We start from the raw sequence: 22,074 nt of genomic DNA, 5'->3' as shown, positions 1-22,074 counted from the left end.
AACCTGTAGTCCAGAATTGTTGATTCTCACTTCTGTGAGGGTGTGTTCTCACATAATATATTGTGACATGGATACACAGCAGATTTTATGCTTTCAATTGAAGGGCTAAAGTCTACTGTGAATCCGCATCAAAATCCTGCAGATTTTGACCTTTTGGTGTGGATTTTCTGCTGCAGAAAAACTTTCTGATGACACATTCCCTTTAACTATATGCACAATGCTGCAATTTTTTTTATTGCTTGTTTGCTTCCTAAATGTAAAATTAAGTAATTTTCCAAATAGTCTTCATCAAACATTTTCTACAAATTTTGCTGTTGCAGAATCTGTAACTTTTTCACCTAGTTGTCTGCCCTGCTGAATCTGCCATGGATCCAACAGAGCACTACTGCTGGTTCTCCTTGCTACTTCATTTCTTCTCTCAGTGTCAGAGATAGCAGCGAAGGGGGGTGATGTACAAGGCAGACCAATGCGGAGAAGAGGGAAAGCATCCAGGGTATGAGGGAGGACAGACCACACCGGCTGTAGAGAGGGAAAAAAGCACCTACAAGCCAGTGTGATGGAAGAGAATTACATAGGCTGTGGATAAGCATAGAGCTAAGAGGACATTTTGGGACACTCCTTGGCATCAGTGGCTGTCAGCACAATGGGGAAGAAGAAATCAGTGTAGGGGGATGAAGTCCTGCTAGCACAGCCTATGAAAGCTAGTGAAAATCAGCAGTATTATGGACACACCTAATTCCTATTAGGTGCAATGGGATGAAACTGCAAGGAGACACAAATTAGATATTAGAAAAAAAACAAAAAACTTTCTGACAGTGAGGGTGATCAATGAGTGGAACAGGTTACCATGGGAGGTGGGGAGTTCTCATTCAATGGAAGTGTTTAAACAAAGGCTGGACAGACATCTGTCCAGCATGATTTAGTGATCCTGCACTGAGCAGGGGGTTGGATCAAATGACCCTGCAGGTCCCTTGCAACTCTACCATTCTATCATTCTACAATCTAGGATTGAATTGAGCACATCCAGCATATATTACTGGAAAAAAGGCACACACAAGAAAAAGTCTGAAATTAGGAGCAGGTTGAAAACTGCATATCAGGGGGCTGAAAACAGATTACAGACTAACTTAGAGCAACTTTTTTTTGCTTTACTCAGGGTAGCTACTAATGAATTTGTCCAACGCTTTTAACCTTGATCTCAGTTTTACTGTACAAAGGAATTCTTTATTTAGACATTGAGGAACTGCATTCCAAATGCAGTTTTTTCCACTTACCGCCTATCAAGCTGTCGTAGCTGCTCCGCACAGTCTCTGTCTGATTTTTGTTGAACAAGTTCAAGAATATTCATAGTTCTGTGGAAATGTCCACAGGATAAGCTGACGCTGACAGCTGTCTCATGTTTGTCTCCCGTGAGCACCCACACTTTTATTCCTGCCAACCGGAGGGCCTCAATTGTTTCCTGGACCCTATCCTGGAGCCTAAATCAGATTCCAGAGATGTTTAACTTTGCATACATACATAAAAAAAAAAAACAACAACACAAATTGTAGAGAAAATAAAAGGGACTTTTCTGCCATACAATATATAAAAGTACTCAAGAATTTTGGCCACACAACATACACCGTAAACTCTATTGAGTTAGATGCTCTTTGGAAATGGGCTTCTTACTTGTCTTCGACACCAGTTGCTCCCAGTATCTCCAGGTCTCTTTCAATTTGGTTAAATACGTCAGCCAGTCGTTCTTCCCTTTGCTGTAATGCAGTTCGGGCTTCATGCAGACGCTGGTCTATTTCTTGATACTCTTGAGCTGTGAATTTCCTATAGGCCACACACAATGTTCGAAGCCCTTTCTAGAAGAAGAATGTACACGTGGGATCAGCAGAACATTTTAAAGTATGACGGAAGAACGGCAAAAACACAAAATATAAAAAAATACATAACTTGCTGTATAATTGTTTCAATACTGGACTCGACGAAATGAGATATGTTAGGCCCAAAATGTCATTGGTGTTTTGACTAAATTACCAAAAGAACTAGTATAATTTACATACAAATATAAATGCATAGTAATGTGCAAGAATATATGCAAAAGTATCAAAATGCTGGACATGCGTCAAGATGGTCGGTTTGACTATGCTAAAAGTGGTGGCATCTACAATATTTTTGGCACAAATGCCTGGCATAATGGAATATTAAAATGACATATTTTCTGACATACTGGAGTCACTTTCCTTGTAACAGATTGACTAATAAAGCCCCAATGTCTGCATGGTAAAGGAAGCTGTAATGCTAAAAGAGGTCTTTAAAGCAGAGCTGAACAGAACCAATTACCATCACGACTTGAAAAAATGGAAGTATTGTTCCTTCCCCTCAGATGGATCTGTCAACTGAAGCGATTCTCCAGTTTCGGGATAAGAGGGGGGTGGAGGGTGTATTTGCAGTTATTCTCCTTTGCCGCACCTCCAGTTCGCCACTTCTGGGCTCCATTTTTAACTGGCCAAGATAGCTGCAGCGTTTTTTTTTTAACTACCCAATGTATACTGTGCACTGCTCTCGGATTAGCCAGTGCTGATCACATGAGCAGCTCTGGCCAGAGAGCAGGTACAGTGCATTAGTAGTCCAACACTGCCAATACACTGAGTATTAGGTAGTCTGAGGATTGCAGTAGCCATCTTTGATAGACAAGAATGGGACCCATAATCGGTGAATCAGAGGGACGGCAGAGAAGAATAACTGCAGGTAATATATAACCCCCTACCTCGCCAGTCCTGTAACAGCAGAATCCTGTCCCAAAACTGGAGGATCACTTTAATATACTGCCTGATGTAAGAGCAGCATGTTACAGCTTATGGTCCATATACAATACCCCAAACAGATAGTTTATGAGTCTGGTAGTTGGGAGGGGAGGAGTGCTCTCCTCGTAAATACACCAGACTCAGACTATGTGTCTAGGGCATTCTTTCAGCGCGCCAAGTACCAGTAGCTAAACCGCACATGGTGTGTGAAGATTTGGCTTCTGGAAGTACAGACCTGTAGTTTTTTAACAGCAAAGGGGACGGCAGCAACACTATAACTACTAAGGGGAGCTCCATTATGAGAAGGGGTTCATAGCCATTTGCTGGACATTTTACGTGAACCTATGCCAAGTGGCTGAGTTCTATTTTTAGGCCAAATAAAATATTAATTGATTGCTAATGGCAAGATAACATTTATGCCAGAAATAATAATGGAAAAAAAAAAACTTACTATGGCAAATTCATCTACATGCAGTCTTGTTCTATCTATTTCCCCACTTTTGGAATTTGGAAGGATAGCAGACTCAGCTCCTTTGGTGAAAAGTATCTTTTCCCCTGGAAACAAATTAAGTACATAAATGCTCATAGAGAAGGAAAAAACACTGCTATTCTTAAAAGGCTTTGGACACATCTGCATTGATTTTCGGGTTATTCGTGTGTTTCCTATATACAAAATAAAGAGTAACTTTCTAAACAGTTTTCTTTAAAAATTTCCTACCATTTTGCTGCTGTAGAGTCTGTATAACTCTTGCAAATAGCTGGCTGTGCTGCTGCCTCTGACAACACACTACTCCTGGCTTTCAGCTCAGGGCTGACCTCAAACGCTCTCCTGCTCTTAGTGTTAGAAATACCAACAGGGAGGGGTGGAGGATGAACACAGCAAAGTAAACAGTTAGATATGGAAAAAAGAACCCAGAGTCTGCAGGTAGAGGGAGAAATATCACACAGCCTATGACCTGAAGCAGATTCTGCAGAGGGAGGGGGTAAAACACATAGGAAGCATCAGCGTAGAGAGGAGATATCACACACAAAGAGACACACACTCACAGGCAGCATCAGCGTTTGTGTTGGCACAGGGAAAAGGAGATCCCTCATGGGCTACAGCACCTACTGCTGGGAGGGACACATCCACATGAGAAAAGTCTGAAACTAGCAGCAGGTTGCAAACTGCATATTGGAAGGGGTTGTGGGCCTGAAAATGAATAAAGGAATGGAGATTGCAGTCTGAAAGTTAGGGAAACTTTTTTTTTTTTTTTTAATGTTTTTAAACTGCAGGTAACCACTAACACATGTACATTTTTACCCCATGTTAAAGGTGACCATAACCTTTAAGGTCTGTGTGTAAACTTACCCAAAGGACTTTCAACAAGGACACTCATCCTACGTCGATTTGCATCAAACTCCAACACATGAAGAAGCTTGTACCTTAAAGTCATACAAATAATTACTTTTTAAAACAGGACAAAAGAATATTTCACATTGTATGGCTTAATTTTATCTAACTTCTAACATCTTTTCAAATCACACCACGACCTATAGCATTAATGACCTATCCTCAGGATTTTCCCATTCCCACTTAAAAAAAACCAAAACATAACTTATTCAGTGGTGTCATTTAAAGTGTCATATAATAATATAATAGAAAACTGTAAAAAAAAATTCTAAGTGGAGTAAAATAGGGAAAAAAACACCACAAAGTGCACCTTTTTCGAGGTGGGGGTGTATTTTTATAGCTTTCATGGTGCATTAAAAATGACATGTTATTTTTATTTTGGGAGTAGGATTGCAGAGATGTCAAATGTATATTATATTATTTGTTTTCCTATGTAGTACTACCTTAAAAAAAGAAAACTGAAAATGTTCTGCTGTCATCTCAAGTTAACTAGGATTCCAGCCTTATAGCTGGGTGTCAGCTATATGGGCACTGTACTATATCTTGCCAACACTGTACGTGTATGTTATGGAACATATGGGCTAGTTCCAAAAAGGGTTTTTTTCCCCCCAGGAGAAATTAATTTAATCTTTATATATTAAAAATACATTCTTTGCTTTAAAAAAAAAAAAAAAAAAAAAAAAACACAACAAGCGCCTAGGGAGAGTTGTCAGCATGCAGTTCCATCTCAGGCAGATATACAAATGATTAGAGTTGTGGTGTGATTAGATGAACAGTCTTGTCACCTGATGCCCTAAAAGTGCTTCCACTAGATGCCTCTACGATACAATTAAAGAGATTTCGTCCAGTGAACAGTTTGAAAGGGAGCCACATTACTGGAATGTGAGAAGCTGGATGGTTTCATCGACCATTCACTTGGTCCATTCTGAGCAGAATGTAAGGAGGTGTTGGGACCAGTGGATGTGTGAGGACACGCAAGGCTTGATGGTCCAGGACATCCTTGACAGACTCCCAGTAGAGAGGATCGCCTGATTGTCCAACAAGCAACTGTTTGTTGTGTACCATTCAGAGACCAGTGGCCCCATTGTTACAGATCCCTGTGTCTGTCAGAACCGTTTCCAGGTGTTTGGCTGAAGGATATTTGGTGTAATGGCACACAATACATGTACTGCCTTTGACACCCAACTTCTCCTCTGTTTGCAGTAATGTGATGAACAATGAAACTGGACTGCTACTGAGTGGAACCCGGACATCTTCATCAACGAATACAGGTTTAGTTACGACACGGATGACAGCCCCCTGCTAGTGTAATGGTCTGAGGGACTATCATATATGACAGTTGGTCACCCTCAGTAGTGGTATGAGGGACAATGACAGCTCAGCGATATGCTCAGGACATCCCACATGCGTTCCTTTCATGGCGGCTTCCAAGAGGCATCTTCCAGCAGGATAATGCTTGGCCGCACACACAAGGGGGTTACAGGAATGTCCCCACAACATTGTCCCACTTACGCTAAAATAAAGTAACTAGAAATATTTAAAAAAATAAATAAAAAAAAATATATATATATATATATATATATATATATATATATATATATATATATATATATATATATATATATATATATATATATATATATATATATATATATCTTTTTACCCCCAGTGAAACTAAAAAAAACTGACAAAAAAGGCAGTGAAAAGATACTAAATAAATAAATAAAAAATGTATAAAAAAAAAAACGCCCTATAGGTCACAGAAAAAAAAACAACAAAAATAATTTTGGCAGCTAAAGGACACAAAATAGGGCAGTAAACCCCCACATGGGCAAAACAGCCTGGTTCTTAATGGGTTAAGACCTGTTCTGTTACTGCAATGCTCTCAATAGTAAAATGGGAAGAAGGATGAGGGGAATATCTCAACATAGAAAGATACAAAATTCTGTCTCACACAGCTACCACATTTTTCTCTTAATACAACTACCGTAGAACTGAATATAAAAAAAAGTGTTACCTTTCCAGTTTGCCAAGGATTTTGATTTCCATAATTTCCCCACTGGTACCGGCAAACGAAACACCCATTCTATGATCAAAAGTGAAAAAAGTCATTTGTATTACAAATAGATACTGAAAAAGCATTTAATAGCTTTATTAACCAAAACAGAGAACTGTGCGCAAAGCCTGTCTGGCAGCACATACAGATGCAGGGATCACCAAATGGGTGTTCAATGTGTGCCATTTGTTTAATGCGCCGAACATAAGTTATTTATGTAGCCACTGCTTTGTAATAGCTTCTGGGCTAGGTATATAGAGAAGGCGTGCTAGGATAACTAACGCACTTTACTAGTCAAGCCTCGTAGATTCTCTACAGTTCCGTTACATGACGTGCTGTGATTATATAGGTATTCTCTTCTAGAAGCAATGCTTGTAAAAAAAGAAAAAAAACTCGAGTCCAATTTAGAGATTGTAAAATGCCTAAATCTTCCAGAAGTAATGATTAACGTAGTAATTTAGTTTTACATCTGTAATATGTAGTAATTTAGGTTGATCATCGCCACCAAATAAATATATATTGCAAGTATTACCAAGTACACAAAACACACCCACAGTCTAAAAAGTAAAACTGTTCAAAGAGGAGCTGTCAGAGGATCAACATAGCGGTTCCCACTGCTCAGTCTCAATGCACAGCGTCACACTTGATTGACAGCCCAACATCACAGATTTTAAAAATGGACAATTTAAAAGCCCTTGTATTCTTCACAAACACAAGAGCGAAATAAAAAGAAAAATCTGGAAGACACAAACACTAGTTAGGCCTCATGGCCCGCCGCGAATTCTTCATGGAGAATCCCGCAGCGGGTCCCTCCTTTCCCGGGAACATGAGGCTGAAAATAAGAATAAACTCACCTGTCTGGACGCTGCGGATCTTCCCTCCGTCGCGGCCGGATCGTCTTTCTTCGGCACATCCACCGGGCTGAAGAAAGAAGATCCAGCTGCGACGGAGGGAAGATCCGCAGCGTCCGGACAGGCGAGTTTTAATTCTGGTACGGATGTTCTGCGGATCCGAACGGCTTCCATAGGTTTCAGTAGAAGCCTGCGGGAGACCCGCACTAAAATGGAGCATGTCGCGGTTTTTTTCCCGCACGCGGATCCGCGCCTGAAGGGAAAAATGACATCCGCAGGTATTTAACTACCTGCGGGTGTCCAATGCATCCCTACGGGGCGCAGATCCGCGTGCGGGAAAAAACGCTGTGGATTTTAAATCATCTTTTCCCTCGTGGACATGAGGCCTTATTCCATGGCAACGGTGGAATAAGATGATATGGAATGGGTAGTGTCACTGCAGCCTCCGATTGGCTTCAGAGGTCAACTGACTTCCGGTCTATGCTGGCAGCGAAGTCTTTACTGAAGTAACTCTGCCGTTTCTGTGAGGTGTCATTTTATATCATGCCCAGTCACTTAAATATTAATACTCTAACAACCCCTTTAAAATCCACATTACACTTGTAGGTACCTTGCTGCAACCTAAACTTGCAGTGAGAAGGAAAAGGGGGCACATGTAAAAGTTTGGCATGGTGCCCAGACGTTTCTAGTTACACTCCTGGCTGGCACTCACCTACTGGAAGCTTCAACCAATGCTTTTTCATCAGGTGAAGAGGCATAGTACTCCAGCTGTGAGGAAATTCCATTGGAGAACCGTAGGCCATCAACAAAACCATCTGGCTGGTCATAACTTATTTGTACTGTGTGGCACAGGGAGACTGCTTTGAAGAAGAGTTCTTCTTCTAAACTCTGATAAATGTAAAAATATATATATGTGTTATACATTTATAGATGTGTATTTTAGGTGCACAACTGCATATAGAAAGTGCTCACAACTGAACTCTCAAAAGGCAAGCATAGAAGTGAAACCTCACCTTACAGTCAACTAATCCCTTAACCCCTTAACGACCGGCCCATAGACTTTTTACGTCCTCACTTGCTGGGCCTTATTCCCTGAGGACGTAGAAATATGTTTCCTGCAGGGATTAAGGCCCTGCAAGCTGAGGACGTGGCAGCTCCATGCTGACGGCTCCAGGAGGTAGCCGGCAATCTGGAGCTGCCATTCCGGGCCGCGGGTCCCCTCCCCCGGTCACATGATCGCCGGCATTTACCGAATGCCGGCGATCATATAAAAGTTAGTAAAAAGTTTAAAAAAGTGAAAGATTCAGCTGCCCCGATGGATCGGATCCATCGGGGCAGCTGAAAGTACTCACCCGCCTTCGCCGCGATGATCGGCAATGTCCCAGCCTCCAGGTCCCGTCGGCGCCTTCTGCGCATGCGCGCCAGACGTCATCCGGTCTGGGAAACTTAAAAATCCTTCTGCTCCCGGCTCCCATGTGTAGCCGAGAGCAGAGGGATGTCACCGGGAGCCGCTGTATGCGGTTCCCGGTCAGATGATCGCTGCTATCCAATGGATAGCAGCGATCATGTAAAGTAAAAAAAAGTTTTTAAAAAGTTACAAAAAGGAAAAAAAAAAAAGTTTTGTTTCATCTCTCCTCACGGGTAATATCCGTGAGGGGAGATCAAATAGCGTACCTAAGGCACCGCATTTATCCGTGGACTTCACCACAGCTTCTGCGCACGTGCCCGCCGCCCAGATGGCGGACGCATGTGCAAAAGGCACAGATTTCCAGGGTAATTTAAAATCTCCCTGCTCCTGGCTACCAAATGTAGCCGAGAGCCTGGAGATTTCACCGGGGCCCACAAAACGCGGTTCCTGGTCACGTGATCACCGTTTTCCAATTGAAACCGGTGATCACGTAAAAGTAAAAGAAGTGAAAATTTCACACCTCTAATCACAGATCAGATTTGTGAGGGGAGGTGAAATTACTTACCTAAGGCCTCTGGTGATGTCCCCCAACGGGATCTTTATCCACGGACCTTTCCCCAACTTTGGCGCATGTGCCCATTAGCAAAATGGCGGACACAAGCGCAAAAGCTGTTGAGGGCCCTGGAAATTCAAAGTCTCCTTGCTCCTGGCTACTAAATGTAGCCAAGAGCCTGGAGCAGTGACCGAGGGCCGCAGTGAGTGGTTTCCGGTCACGTGATCGCCGTTATCCAATCGATAAAGGCGATTACGTAAAATTTAAGACACAGTTGAAATTTGATGCACCTTTCCTTTTGAGTCCCCTTGTGCATACAGACATAATATTAAGGCCACAATGGGCATGTCTCTGAAAACGGGAGGATCCATTTTGGGGTGAACTTTCTCATTCTTATGTACGCTATACAAAAAAAAAATGTTTTTAAAATGACACAATTGCCAAAAAAATTAAAATCGTAATTTTTTCCATCTGCTTTGCTCAGATTCATTCAAAAACTGTGGGGTTAAAATATACAGTACACCCCTAGAAGTATGCGTTAAGTGGTCTAGTTTTCAAAATGGGGTCATTCTGGGGGTCCTCTGTCGTTTTGGCCACTCAAGGGCTCTACAAGTAGGCAATGGGGCCTAAAACGCCTTCACGCAAAATGTCTGTTCTAAAAGCCACCAGCTGCTCCTTTCGTTTTGGGCCCAGTTGTGAATACAGACCTAATTTTAGGGCCACAATGGGTATGTTTCTGAACACAGGACAAACAGGGGTATCTATTTTGTGGTACAAGTCTTCATTCATATGTATGCTGTACAAAAAAAAACGGGTTTAAATGTGACATGATTGCCAAAAAAATGAAAATCGTGATTTTTTCCTTCTGCTTTGCTTAGATTCATTCAAAAACCGTGGGGTTAAAATGCGCAGTACACCCCTAGATGTATTCATTTAGAGGTCTAGTTTTCAAAATGGGGTCATTTGTGGGGGTTCTATATCGTTTTGGTCCATCAAGGGCTCTACAATTGGGCAATGGGGCTAAAATCGCCTTCAAGCAATACGACTGTTCTGAAAGTCACCATCTGCTCTTTTCGGTTTGGGCCCCGTTGTGCATATGGACAGAATATTAGGGCTACAATGGGTATGTTTCTGAACACAGGACAAACAGGGGTATCCATTTTGGGTGCAAATACGCATTTTCATGTGCATTATAGAAAAAAAAACCCATCTTTTAAATGGCATATTTGCAAAAACATGAAATTTTATTTTTTCCTCCTCTAAATTGCATTAATTCCTGAAAGAAATCTGTGGGGTAAAAAAACACGATCCCCCTCAGTGAATACATTATAAGGGGTGTAGTTTTTAAAATGGGGTCATTTGTGGGGTTATCTATCATTCTGACTCCCATAAGCCTTTGTAATCTTGGCTTGGTGCCGAAAAACAAAGTGTTCCTCAAAATGTTGAAAATCAATGTTAAATTTGCACGTCTCTTAAATGGTTAAAAAAAACTGAATTTTTTCTAATGTGCACCCAGAATAAAGTAAACAGATGGAAATATATATCTTAGCAAAAATTTGTACAGTATGTTTGCACATATTTGTGATATCGCAGTTGAAAATGTGAAAAAATGAAAATTTTCTCAAAATGTTCCCAATTTTGGTGCTTTTAATAAATATACACAAATTCTATCGGACTATTTTCACCACCTAAATGAAGTACAACATGTGGTGAAAAAACAATGTCAGAATCACTTGGATATGCAAAACCTTTACGGAGTTATGCTATGTCAAAGTGACACGTCAGATTTCCAAAATTTGGTCTGGTCATTAAGGCGCAAACAGGCTTGGTCACTAAGGGGTTAAGGACATGGCCTATTTTGATACTTTAGGATATTACCATTTTTGGACATTTTCACCACCAGTTTTCAAAAGCCATAACTTCCATTGACTTAAACATAAGAGGGCTTGTTTGTTGCAGGTAGAGCTGTAGTTCATAAGCCGCCTGCACAAGAGCGGATTTGCACTGCAGATTCCAGAGTCGGCATCCGCCTCTGGATTCTGCAGCAAATCCCGCCCATAGCATGCTATGACAACACACGATTTCCTGTCCACGAGGGGAAAGCGATTGCGATGTTTCGCTCGCAGGAAATAAAATTGCGGCATGCTGTGATTTTGTGCAGGCTACGCATGGCCGTTTACCATTTAAGTCAATGGCAGCCGTCCGTTTCCCAGCCAGTCTGCGATCATTATTGCAGAATGGTCGCAGGAGCCATGTCATCGCCATAGCGACGTCATCTCTACTGCGCATGTGCGCCGGCACATTCACAGCAGAGTAGAGAAGACGCCAGAGAGGTATGCTGTGGTCACCTGCCGGGCACCGGGTCAGATCCCACTGTGAGATCCCGCATGCGGGGTCTGACCCACCTGTGTGCAGGCGGTTTTATTGGTACTGTTTTGGAGCCTATCTTATACTGTATATTTTTACAATTTCCTTTGAGGAAACAGATGAAAAAACATCAATTCTGTCTTTTTTTAAGGACTTTCACTGTACAGTAAAAAATGACATGATAACCATTTATGGCAGACCCAGAGGCCATTATTAGGCCTTCGGTTTCTATCACAAAAGGCCGATTGGCTGACAGAGAGCCCCCTTCCTCTGTTAACCCTTCAGATAACCCAGTCGTCACTGTAGAATTAAGCGGCCAGAAAAGGCGTTCTCTCCAATCTTAGCAGTAAATGTGGGGTGCCAGCTGTACAATGACAGATATCACCTGCAAGTAATTGTGTGAGCACAGCTTCTAAGCCCATACCACAACAGTGCCATAATAATACAGTGCCAAGTGCAGTTTCGGAAGAAGTTAAGACTTTCAATATATTCCATAAATACCAGTAGGGGTATATTCACATATTGCATATTTTGTGCAGAAAATGTCTGCAACTAAAAATATGAGCGATTACTGCTCTTGTGTGAGAGCAAAGGAGTTATTATAGCTGGGACGACTGTCAGGCACTTTAGCACCAAACAATCAACAGAACCCCAACTACTATTACCTCAATACAGCTTAAGTACCAATTGCTATTGCGATTCACTATCGCAGGCCAAGAGCTGACACTGGTCTACATAGTACTGAGAAAGTCTACTGCATAATCTTTAACATCCTTGCCTTACCAAGCTTGTAGGGGCTCCATCAACATAATCTATTGTCACTCCTTCTGGAACAAGTTTCCCATTGATCTCTTGGTATTTAACTCCATTTACTGAACATTCTCTAAATTGCATTTCATTTTCTGTCAATGTGCCCGTTTTGTCTGTAAATACATATTCTACCTGTGAGAGGAGAAGAAAGATCTTCAGTAACATTATAAAGCTTTCTGCACTTAGAGTAAAAACAGTGAATGAAAAAGCACCGACACCTGTATGACAGGAAGCAACTAATCTCTAGAAGTATTATTACGTAGATGGGTTTAACTAGAATGGGACACACAAAAAGGTTTGCATCAAGTTTGATGAGCGACCAGTAGCAGCCACTAACTGCTGTTAGGTCATTCTTCTGATGGAGTTGGAGGCTTGTGGAGGCACAGACCCACTCATTTTCAGAAATTAAAAAATCTGAAAAATAAGGAAGCATTCACACTGCGCTTTTCAGTCACTTGTGTAATTACGTCAGGGGGTTCCGTCACAGGTGCAGAAAACAGTACAACGACGGAACCCATGAAGGAAAGAAATGAAACCTTTCACTGTCGTTAGTGAAACTGACACCACTATGGTGTCTAGTTTTATTTGGGAGTACAGAATAGCATAGCCAACTCTTATTCTGTACTCCAAATAGAACGGAAACTTGTGGGAAAAACAACAACAACAAAAAAAATGCAAGACAATCTGTATGTGTAAATGTATAGCATTCCAAAGATATTCCTTATTCTGCTTTAGGTCCTTACGCATTGTAGCCACAACAGTATCACCAACCAGTTGTTACATTTTTGCTTCTTTTTTTTTTAATTTCATTTACAACAACTTTATCAAGGCTCTCTTCACACTTCTGTTTGTGATTTCAGTCATAAATGTGGTGGGGAAAAAACAGAACATTACAATGACGGAAACTGGACGGCAGCAAAATCAATGCGTTCCGTCAGGTACTTCTAGTTTTAGTCGATCCAGCATGCCGATTTCTTTTCGTTCTTCTCCATAATGGAAAAGAAGAAAGGAAATGTGAACAAAGCTTAGAGAATGTTTTTATTATTAACTTACAAATTAATCACAGAGAAATGTACAGTGTAAGTTATGATTATAGTTTAGAAAAATCTACTATCACTAGTCTAGTGCAGATATGCACATAAAATATCTACAAAAGATTAGATATTATATATAGAGGTCTAAAACCGTGTACAGTACCAAGAAGCATACAAAATGTTTACATTTGGCAAACCACTATTCAATTATGCAGATGGGGGTGCATAAAAGACAATCTGACGTACTGTATCTCACGGGTGGGGACTAAAGAAATATAGGAATTCCTGTAGTTATCTGCACCACTTGACCAAACTGCTATTAAAGTGCAAGTACGTCCCCAATTCCAAAAAAGTTGAGACGTTGTGTAAACTGTAAATAAATGTGAAAGAATAAAAATACACAATGATTTGGAAATGTCATAATAATATTTTATTCACAGTAGGAAAAAAAAAATATCGGAAGGTGAAAGGGAGACATTTTTTCATTTTATTAAAAAAAATTAACTCTAGAGATGAGCGAGCATACTCGTCCGAGCTTGATGCTCGTTCGAGTATTAGGGTGCTCGAGATGCTCGTTACTCGAGACGAGCACCACGCGGTACTCGTCTCGATTAAACGAGCACTGACCATTGAATTCAATGGAGCCGGCAATACAGCCGGCTCCATTGAAAGCCATGGGCTGCCGGCGATCGCAGGATGAATTGTCGGGAAGGGCTTAAATATATAAGCCCATCCCTGCAATTCATCCAGAAAGGTGTAAAAATAAAAAAAATATATATACTCACCTTGTCCCGGCAGACGGAGTTCAGCGCAGCCGGCCTGCAGTGGGTGTGAAGGGGGTGTGAGTCAGGCATGCCCCTGATTGGCTCAGCGCTGAGCCAATCAGAGGCAGATCTCACTCACACCCATTCATGAATTCATGAATGGGTGAGTGAGTGTTGCCTCTGATTGGCTCAGCGCAGCTCTCAGCTGAATGACAGCAGTTCAGCACCACAGTGCAGGGGACAGCAGGAGAAGATGCAGCTGTGCCCCCGCAGCTGAAGGGAGGTGAGTATCTATTTTTTTTTTGTTTTTTAAATCACTTTTAATTCATTTCCAGGGAATGGCTTATATGTAAAGCCCTTCCCTGAAAAAGAATTCAGGTGTGCCAGCGGACCATTGTCTTCAATGGAGTCGCCGGCAGCAGCAGCGGCTCCATTGAAGAGAATGCCTGCATTTTTATTCTTTTTTTACACTAAAATCTTTCTTTTTCAGGTAAGGGCTTATATTTTTAAGCCCTTCCCGAAAATTCATCCCGATGCAGTGGGCTAACATCGTTCTTCTCTGCCACAGCTGTTACAGCTGTGGCAGAGGAGAACGATCGTTATGCTGACAGTGGGGGGGGCGGGGGGGGTCTCACTCTTGCCACTATTGTGGCTTAATAGTGAGACCTCGGAGCCCGAAATGCAGCCCTGCATGTTGCTCCTCGCCTGCAATATCCATTTCTGTGTTTTTTACATGACTTTGGTGATTTGCTAAGATTTTCACAAATGAAAACCTTAGCGGAGCACCAGTCATATACAAAAATGCTCGAGTCGCCCATTGACTTCAATGGGGTTCGTTACTCGAAACGAACTCTCGAGCATCACTGAAAGTTCGACTCGAGTAACGAGCTCCCGAGCATTTTGGTGCTCGCTCATCTCTAATTAACTCCTTTAGAAATTGATGGCAGCAACACATCTCAAGAAAGTTGAGATGGTTAACAAAAAGCTGGAAAAGTGGAAGTAGTGAAAAAAAAGACAGCTGGAGGGTCAATTTTCTACTAAGTCACATGACTGTATGTAAAAAGTGCATATTAGAGAGTCAGAGTGTCTCAGGAGCAAAGATAGTCAGAAGTTCACCCATCTTTAGACAGTTTTTTACAGATTGGTGAACAATTTCAGAAAAATTTCCCTCAATATAAGATTGCGACAACTTTGAATATCCCACAAGCTACGGTATATAAAAGACTCAGAGAATCAGGAAAAATTCATGTACACAAGGGACAAGGCTGGCTGTAAATATTGGATGGTCAAGATCTACAGGCCCTCAGGCATCACTGCTTTAAAAAACAGGCATGATTCTGTAATGCAAATCACTGCATGGGCTCAGGAATACTTCCAGAAATCATTGTCTGTGGACACAGTTCGCCGTAAAATCCACAAATCCAAGTTATAGCTGTATCATAGAAAAAAAGGAGGAGCCATCAACACAATCCAGAAACACCGGTATCTTCTTTGGGCCAAAGCTCATTTAAATGAATTAAGGCAAAATAGAAAACTGTTCTGTGGTCAGAACAAATAAGTCTCAAATTTTTTTTGGAAACCACGGACACTGTCCTGTGGACTCAAGAGAAGAGGGACCCATCCAGCTTGTTATCAGAACGCAGTTCAAAAGCCTGCATCTCTGATGATATGGGGTGCATTAGTGTCTATGGCCTGAGCAGCTTATATATCTTGAAAGGGATTATCAATGCTGAGCAGCATGTAGAGGTTTTAAAACATATGCACCCCCATAGAGACAACCTCTCTTTCAGGGAAGGTCTTGTATATTTCAGCAAGACAATGCTAAACTACATACTGCATCAATCACAGCAGCATGACTACAGTATCCTACATCAGAGAAGAATGGGACAGCATTCCTCTCTCCAAACTCCAGCAATAGTTCTCTTCACTTTCTAGATGTTTACAGACCATTGAAAAAAGAAAAGATGAGATGTTACACAATGTTAGACACGGCCCTGTCCCAACTTTTTTAAGGTGTGTTTCTGCCATCAATTTCTAAAGAAGTTAATGTTTTTTGTTTAAATTAAATTTAAAAAACCTCTCACTTTGACCTTCTGATAGGTTTCAGGTTCCATGTTCTATTGTGAACATATGGTTATAGGACACTTCCAAATCATTGTATTCTTTTCTTCTTTACATTTTACACAGCGTCCCAACTTTTTTTTGGAATGGCGTTTGAACATACCGTGCTCACATCAACACAGGAACACAACCCTTTTGTATACCCTATTAGTGATACAGCGTATGGTGCCAATACAATCAGCTAAGCCACTCTGAAGACACCTACAAACATTTGGGTACAAGAAATCTCTACCAAATAGGCAGTTCAGTCTAAAGGGAACCTGCCATCGGGTTCATGCTGCCCCGGATAGATAGGCACAGTGCCCGCATGTAAATGTTATTGTGAAACATTGCAGCGTTTCAGAATAAACAGACTTTGAAGTTTGCTTGTTTGATTCAGGAATGCAACTCTTGAGCCAAAGAGGTGGGCCGCATTGGTCTCTCTCTGCCCATAGCATGAAGAGTGGAGAAGAAAGGAAGGGGGTGGAGCAAACCAAAAAGTGTCAGACACTTGAGTCCAAAGTGTATGACCAGGACTCCAACAGCCTTGAGGAGGGTTATAGAAAGAAAACTGTGAAGGTGCTACCAGCCTTGTAGTCTCACCAATAATGGGCGGACTAAAAAGGCAGAAACAAAAATCTGGTATCTTGGCACAACTCTTTCAATAAAAGGTCATGAGACATGAGGATGAAATATCCAACTTCTTAAATAAATAAAGAGCCATTCATTAAAAAGAGAAGTTGGATATTTCACCCCACTGTCTCACGACTCATTGGAGAGTTGCGTCAAAATAGCACATTTTTGAAGAGTGACAGCTCACACCCTACATATAAGCAGAAAGAGAGTGGTCACTGTGGGTGGAGAAAACTCGGTGTGGCCTTTTTCTTCGACTTGACAGCTCCATTCCAGAGTCAAACAGGCAAACTTCAATTTTCATGCAGTCACTGTGCATATCGGTCTCAGGTGCATGCTGCCCAAAGGTCCCCTTAAAGTGTGGTTGTCAAATGGAAGGCTGTGTACACATTAGAACTATAATTTCTGTCGACATAAAATCATTGTGACTTTTACTGCATTACAAGTGTGTTCAGCTAGTGGGAACAGTGCCATTATAGATTAATCCTCTTGACAGTGCTCTGAGGCTGGCGGGCCTGAGAGGACATTATCAGCTACTTTACAGAAGACACAGTTGATTCATGGAGCAGGCATTCACACAGACACAAAATAGTAATAAAAGGAAACTGAGGAAAATAGAAGAATAAAACAATGTACTTAAAAGAAAACAAGAGTGACTACGTTTTTTCACCACTGAGGAGTCAAAAACAAACAACACTTGCTAAAGAATATGCTACACACCAGCAAACCTTACCTGTCCGAGCTCTTCATTCAGGTCAGATGTATTAACCTGTGCTCTCTGATTGCTTTCTTCATGATACAGATCAAGGTCCCAACCAATGAAAAACGACCCAAGAAATTTCTGCATCTCCACAGTAACATAAAGTGAAATCGGGATGATAAAATTATAAAGCACTAGAAATGCCAGGAAATCTGAAATGAATTTTAGAATCTAAAAAGAGAAAGAAAAAAATATATATATTAGTAAAAAAACACAGTCATTAATTTGTAGGTAATTAACAGATACAAAAAAAAAAAACTTAAAGCGCTGCATTCCCAGATTACAATTTTTCAATGCAGTGAAAGCTGTTGGTTTGAAAAATTGAAGAATAAGGCCTCATGTCCACGGGGAAAATCGGGCCCGCTACGGATGCTCCATGGAGAATCTGCAGCGGGTCCCTCCTGCCCCGCGGACATGAGCGCTGAAAAGGAGAATAAATGACAATAAACTCACCTCCGATCCGCTCCGTTTCTTCTCTTCGCGGCGGCGTCATCTTCTCTCGTCGCGGCCGGATCTTCATTCTTCGGCTCGGCGGATGTGCACGATGACGTCGGTGACGTGCCCCGCGCATGCGCCGGGCCGAAGCAAAAATCATCCGGCCGCGGCTGAGAGAGGATAGCGCGGCGCCGAAGAGAAGAACCGGAGCGGGTAAGTAAAATGTGATTTTTGTCTCCCGCGGATCCGGACGGCTTCCATAGAAGCCCGCGGGAGCCGTCCCCGCGGGAGACCCGCATGAAAATGGAGCATGGTCCAGATTTTTTCATGCTCCATTTTTTTTTAAATCACTTTTATTGACGATCCGCGGGTATTTATCTACCCGCGGGTGGTCAATGCATCCCTATGGGGTGCGGATCCGCGCGCGGGAGAAGAGTTAAAATCCGCTGCGGATTTTAATTCTTCTTTTCCCCGTGGACATGAGCCCTAAGGCTGAACATTTACACGATTATAACAATCACACAACTGCTTCTGGGGCTGCCATGTACGGTTGTAGAAAAAGTCATCTAAAGAAACTATACAACTAAGAATTTTGTGTAATTTGCAAAATAACCAACTTTAACAGGTCTAAGTGAAACTGAAGGCAGGTTTTCAGTAAAATCCTAGTGTCATTTAACAAACCAGGGACGTTATTGCTTTCACTTTGGTCCTCCAAATTCAAAGTGCCCTCTATACTTAAAATTGGATTTGTCACCAAGTATGCTTTCATATGCAAGGGCAGCATATTGCAGTGACAGGTCTACACCTTCATTAGCTCAAAAGGCACAAGAAAAAACACATTTTTGTCCATATGATTTGGGGACACAGAAGACTTTGGGTATACCTGCTGCCTCTGGGAGGCAACACTAAGCAAAGCGTGTCAGTCCCTCCTATACCCCCCTCTTGCAGGCACTGAGCAGATCAGTTTTAGCTTACTGTCCATAGAAGGCAGACCTTCCTGCTCTGCAGCTCTTCTGTCTTTTTTTTTTTAAGTTGATTTGTCCTTCCTTTCTGGGATGCCACCTTCGACAGCCTACGAGTTTGCACGTACAGTGATACAAAGTGTCGGCTCTTACGTGTGAAAATACTTTCTCTTCTTTAAAACAGCAGGCACCAGACTTTACAGATAACGCGTTTCCACCGACAAAGCGGCCTTGATCACATCTCATGGACGATTGTTAGACGCGTTAATTAGCACATCTAAGATAGGACATGCGTGGCTACAATGCCCGAATCGCAGGTCAGTGCTGCACGAAAAGATAGGACCTGTCCTATCTTTGGTGCACGATGTGCAGAAGTTTCCATTGACTCCTATGGGAGCAGAAGTTTATGGAAACTCCTGCTGTAAGCTGCAGGGAATCTATTCCCTGCACAGAACATTTAAAACCTACTGCCCAGAAGAACATTTTAAATGTCCCAACTGTAAACTCCTGTTAAGGCCCATTTAGACCCAACGATTCTTGCTCAAAATTCCCCCCTCATCTTTTGAGCAATAACCATTGCATCTAAATGTACGGACATCGTGCAGTTTTCGTGCAAGAGCTGTTCATTGTTCAATTCTAGTTTTTTTGAATTGAGCAATGAACTCTCATCAGCGGTGCAGGCTGTTATCACAGTCGGCAGCGCTGATAAGATTATTACAGCCCGTGTCCCGCTGGTAGTTCAGCGGGACGCAAGCTGTAATCGCGAACAATACAGCCGTTTGCTTATGTAGAACAGCTGTACTGTTTGCCAAGTAATAGCAGAGGTTTCCCGCTCCGCCTGCATAGACTATGCAAAGATGACTGCTCAAAACTGTCACTCAAACTATCGTTTGAGCGACTTTTGAGCGATTATCTGTCAATGTAAATGGAGTATTAATGAGAGTAAGCTCCGAGGGTTCCGTTAATCCCCGCCGGGACTAACGAGAATTTACAACAGGACATGTAAAATGTGCTTCTGGACAGCACCTTTTAAATGCCATGCTGTAAGCAGTGGGGCATTCCTCCTGCCCCCCTGCTGGTCAATTCCCCAGCAGCAGGGGGCACTAGGAGACTCCCTGATCCCTCTCTCCCCAAGGGATTTTCCTATAGCGGGGAGAGAAAGGGGCGGGTTTATAGAGCTTTCCCTGAAGAGCATAGGAGGGGCGGAGCTAGAAGAATCTATCATCTAACCCCGCCCCCTCTATCTTTGCTATAGGGGATCTCTGTGAGAAGCCCTATAACCCCTCCACCCTCCCTGCGGTATGGGGATATCCCTTAGAGAGAGCCAGGCTATGGGATAATCCCTCATAGCAGGGAGAGAGAGCAGGGCTATTAGGGATTAACCCATAGCAGGGACAGACAGAGCGGGGCTATGGGTTAATTCCCTGTAGCCCCGCTCTGTCTCACTGCGGTGGGGAAGTCCCGAAGTCCTCTCTTCCCCTTATGGAGCAGCTGGACTTTTCAAGCGCAGTTGTTCCAGAGAGCATCTGCCCATTCACGAGAATTTTAGCGCAGTATAGGTGCACTTTTTTAGCAGACCTATACTGCACTAAAACAGCGCTCGTCTGAACGAGGCCTTAAAGTGACATGTCAGATTTGAAAAATGAGGCTTGGTCAGGAAGACCAAAACTGAAAGCAGGGGGAAGGGGTTAAGGCATAACAAATATTGACGCACACAATATTTCTTTAAAACACACACACCATACCTTACTGCTATTTCTGTCATGTTCTGTTTTTTGGTTATACCATGGTTCATCCCATTTTTCTTCTGCTTGCCATGCATATTTCAAGATTGTGCTGAGAATAGCTTCAAACAGAAGAATAACCAGGTACACAAGCAAGAAGGTATTCATGGACCTGTACAAATAAATTGATGAAATGCTGAAAATTTTATCTACACAAAGTGTAAAATAAAACGAATACTTTAAAAGGGGTTATCTGGTATAATTAATATCAATCAATATAAAGGGTCACTTACACGGGACGATTATAGTGCAAAATCCGTTCAAGATTGTGACGCGTTGGGCGAGAAGATGGCAAGAAGCCAGCTGTGATCTGCTTGTCTAACACTCTGTACAAGAGCTCACAACCTAGCGGGTACGTCAGTGCTCATTCAGTCGTTTACACGACTGACGTCCCGGCTAAATGGGACATTAGACCGTGGGGTCTGATAAGCTGCTTCAGGTGTGCCTTTCATGGTCTATCAGCATAGCTTTGAATCTGTAGCAGTGACTGTAGTATTGGAGTTTGCTGCAGATTTGTTTCATTCAAGGGAATGGAAATGAGCTGCAATACCAGGCAGGACTAAACCTATGGAGCTGTGCACGGCAAAACAATGCAGGGGACACAACATTCATCCTTTTATATCCTACAAATAAGACATCAATTATAATGAACCAGATAACCCCTTTAACAAGCAGCTATATATAGTCATATAATTGAGACAGTGGTATAAAGAGATAAGAGTATTTCAATGACTTATCTTTAACCCCTTAATGACAAGGTCCTTTTTATGTTTTGCTCCCCACTTTAAAATAAAAATAAAAAATTACAACTCCCTTAATTTTTCATCAGTTTTTATATTTTTTTTTTACAGGAGGCGTTGTATTTTTCTTTGGTACTATTCATATGAGGTACTGAAAACGTTTTTTGCTCTAAATGTTATGTGAAGTGAAAAAGAGAGTAAAAAAAAAAAGAAAGAAAAAAACAAAAAAACACTGAGTTAGGCCATCTCTTGGGGAAGTCTTGTTTTTATGGCGTACACACTGCAGCAGAAATGGCATGATACATTTATTCTGTGAGTCACTAGGATTTAGATGAAAAAAATGAAAATAATAAATGTGTGTACATATATATATATTTTTTTATATACTACTTAAAAATATGTCACCATATTGTCACTACCAGAACTTTATTTTTCCATCCATACATGTGGTGCATACAACTTTGATAGTTTTTTTTATTACACTTTTTTCTTGGATTTGGAGTGGCTAAAAAATGTAATGCTGACTCTTTTTTGTACTTTTATGGAGGTGGCATTATCAATTTTTTTTAATGAGACACAGGAAAAGTGTTTTATAAAAAAAAAAAATTAGGATCCTTTACTGTTCATAA

At 41.7% G+C, this 22,074-nt stretch overlaps 1 protein-coding gene across 5 annotated transcripts in view; it reads right to left on the bottom strand.

Annotated features, from left to right (window-relative positions):
- Window positions 1-22,074, bottom strand: part of ATP11B (ATPase phospholipid transporting 11B (putative)) — a 106,774-nt gene that overhangs the window by 47,820 nt on the left and 36,880 nt on the right. For all 5 annotated transcript variants that reach the window (XR_010792656.1, XR_010792655.1, XM_066601582.1 and 2 more), the window contains exons 11-19: window positions 20,667-20,817; window positions 17,498-17,695; window positions 12,207-12,365; window positions 7,808-7,983; window positions 6,206-6,274; window positions 4,147-4,220; window positions 3,247-3,350; window positions 1,669-1,850; window positions 1,275-1,478 (exon numbers count right to left, since the gene is read on the bottom strand). Coding sequence is in view for 3 of the 5 variants with exons in the window: in XM_066601582.1 (XP_066457679.1) it covers window positions 1,275-1,478; window positions 1,669-1,850; window positions 3,247-3,350; window positions 4,147-4,220; window positions 6,206-6,274; window positions 7,808-7,983; window positions 12,207-12,365; window positions 17,498-17,695; window positions 20,667-20,817 (1,317 nt within the window). In the remaining 2 variants the exon portion in view is untranslated. The remainder of the gene's footprint in view (window positions 1-1,274; window positions 1,479-1,668; window positions 1,851-3,246; window positions 3,351-4,146; window positions 4,221-6,205; window positions 6,275-7,807; window positions 7,984-12,206; window positions 12,366-17,497; window positions 17,696-20,666; window positions 20,818-22,074) is intronic.

The sequence above is a fragment of the Eleutherodactylus coqui genome, chromosome 1 (genome assembly GCF_035609145.1).
Source record: "Eleutherodactylus coqui strain aEleCoq1 chromosome 1, aEleCoq1.hap1, whole genome shotgun sequence".
NCBI classification, from domain to species: domain Eukaryota; kingdom Metazoa; phylum Chordata; class Amphibia; order Anura; family Eleutherodactylidae; genus Eleutherodactylus; species Eleutherodactylus coqui.
Note: the sequence above shows the minus strand (reverse complement) of the source record. Positions and strands in the feature narration are given on the sequence as shown.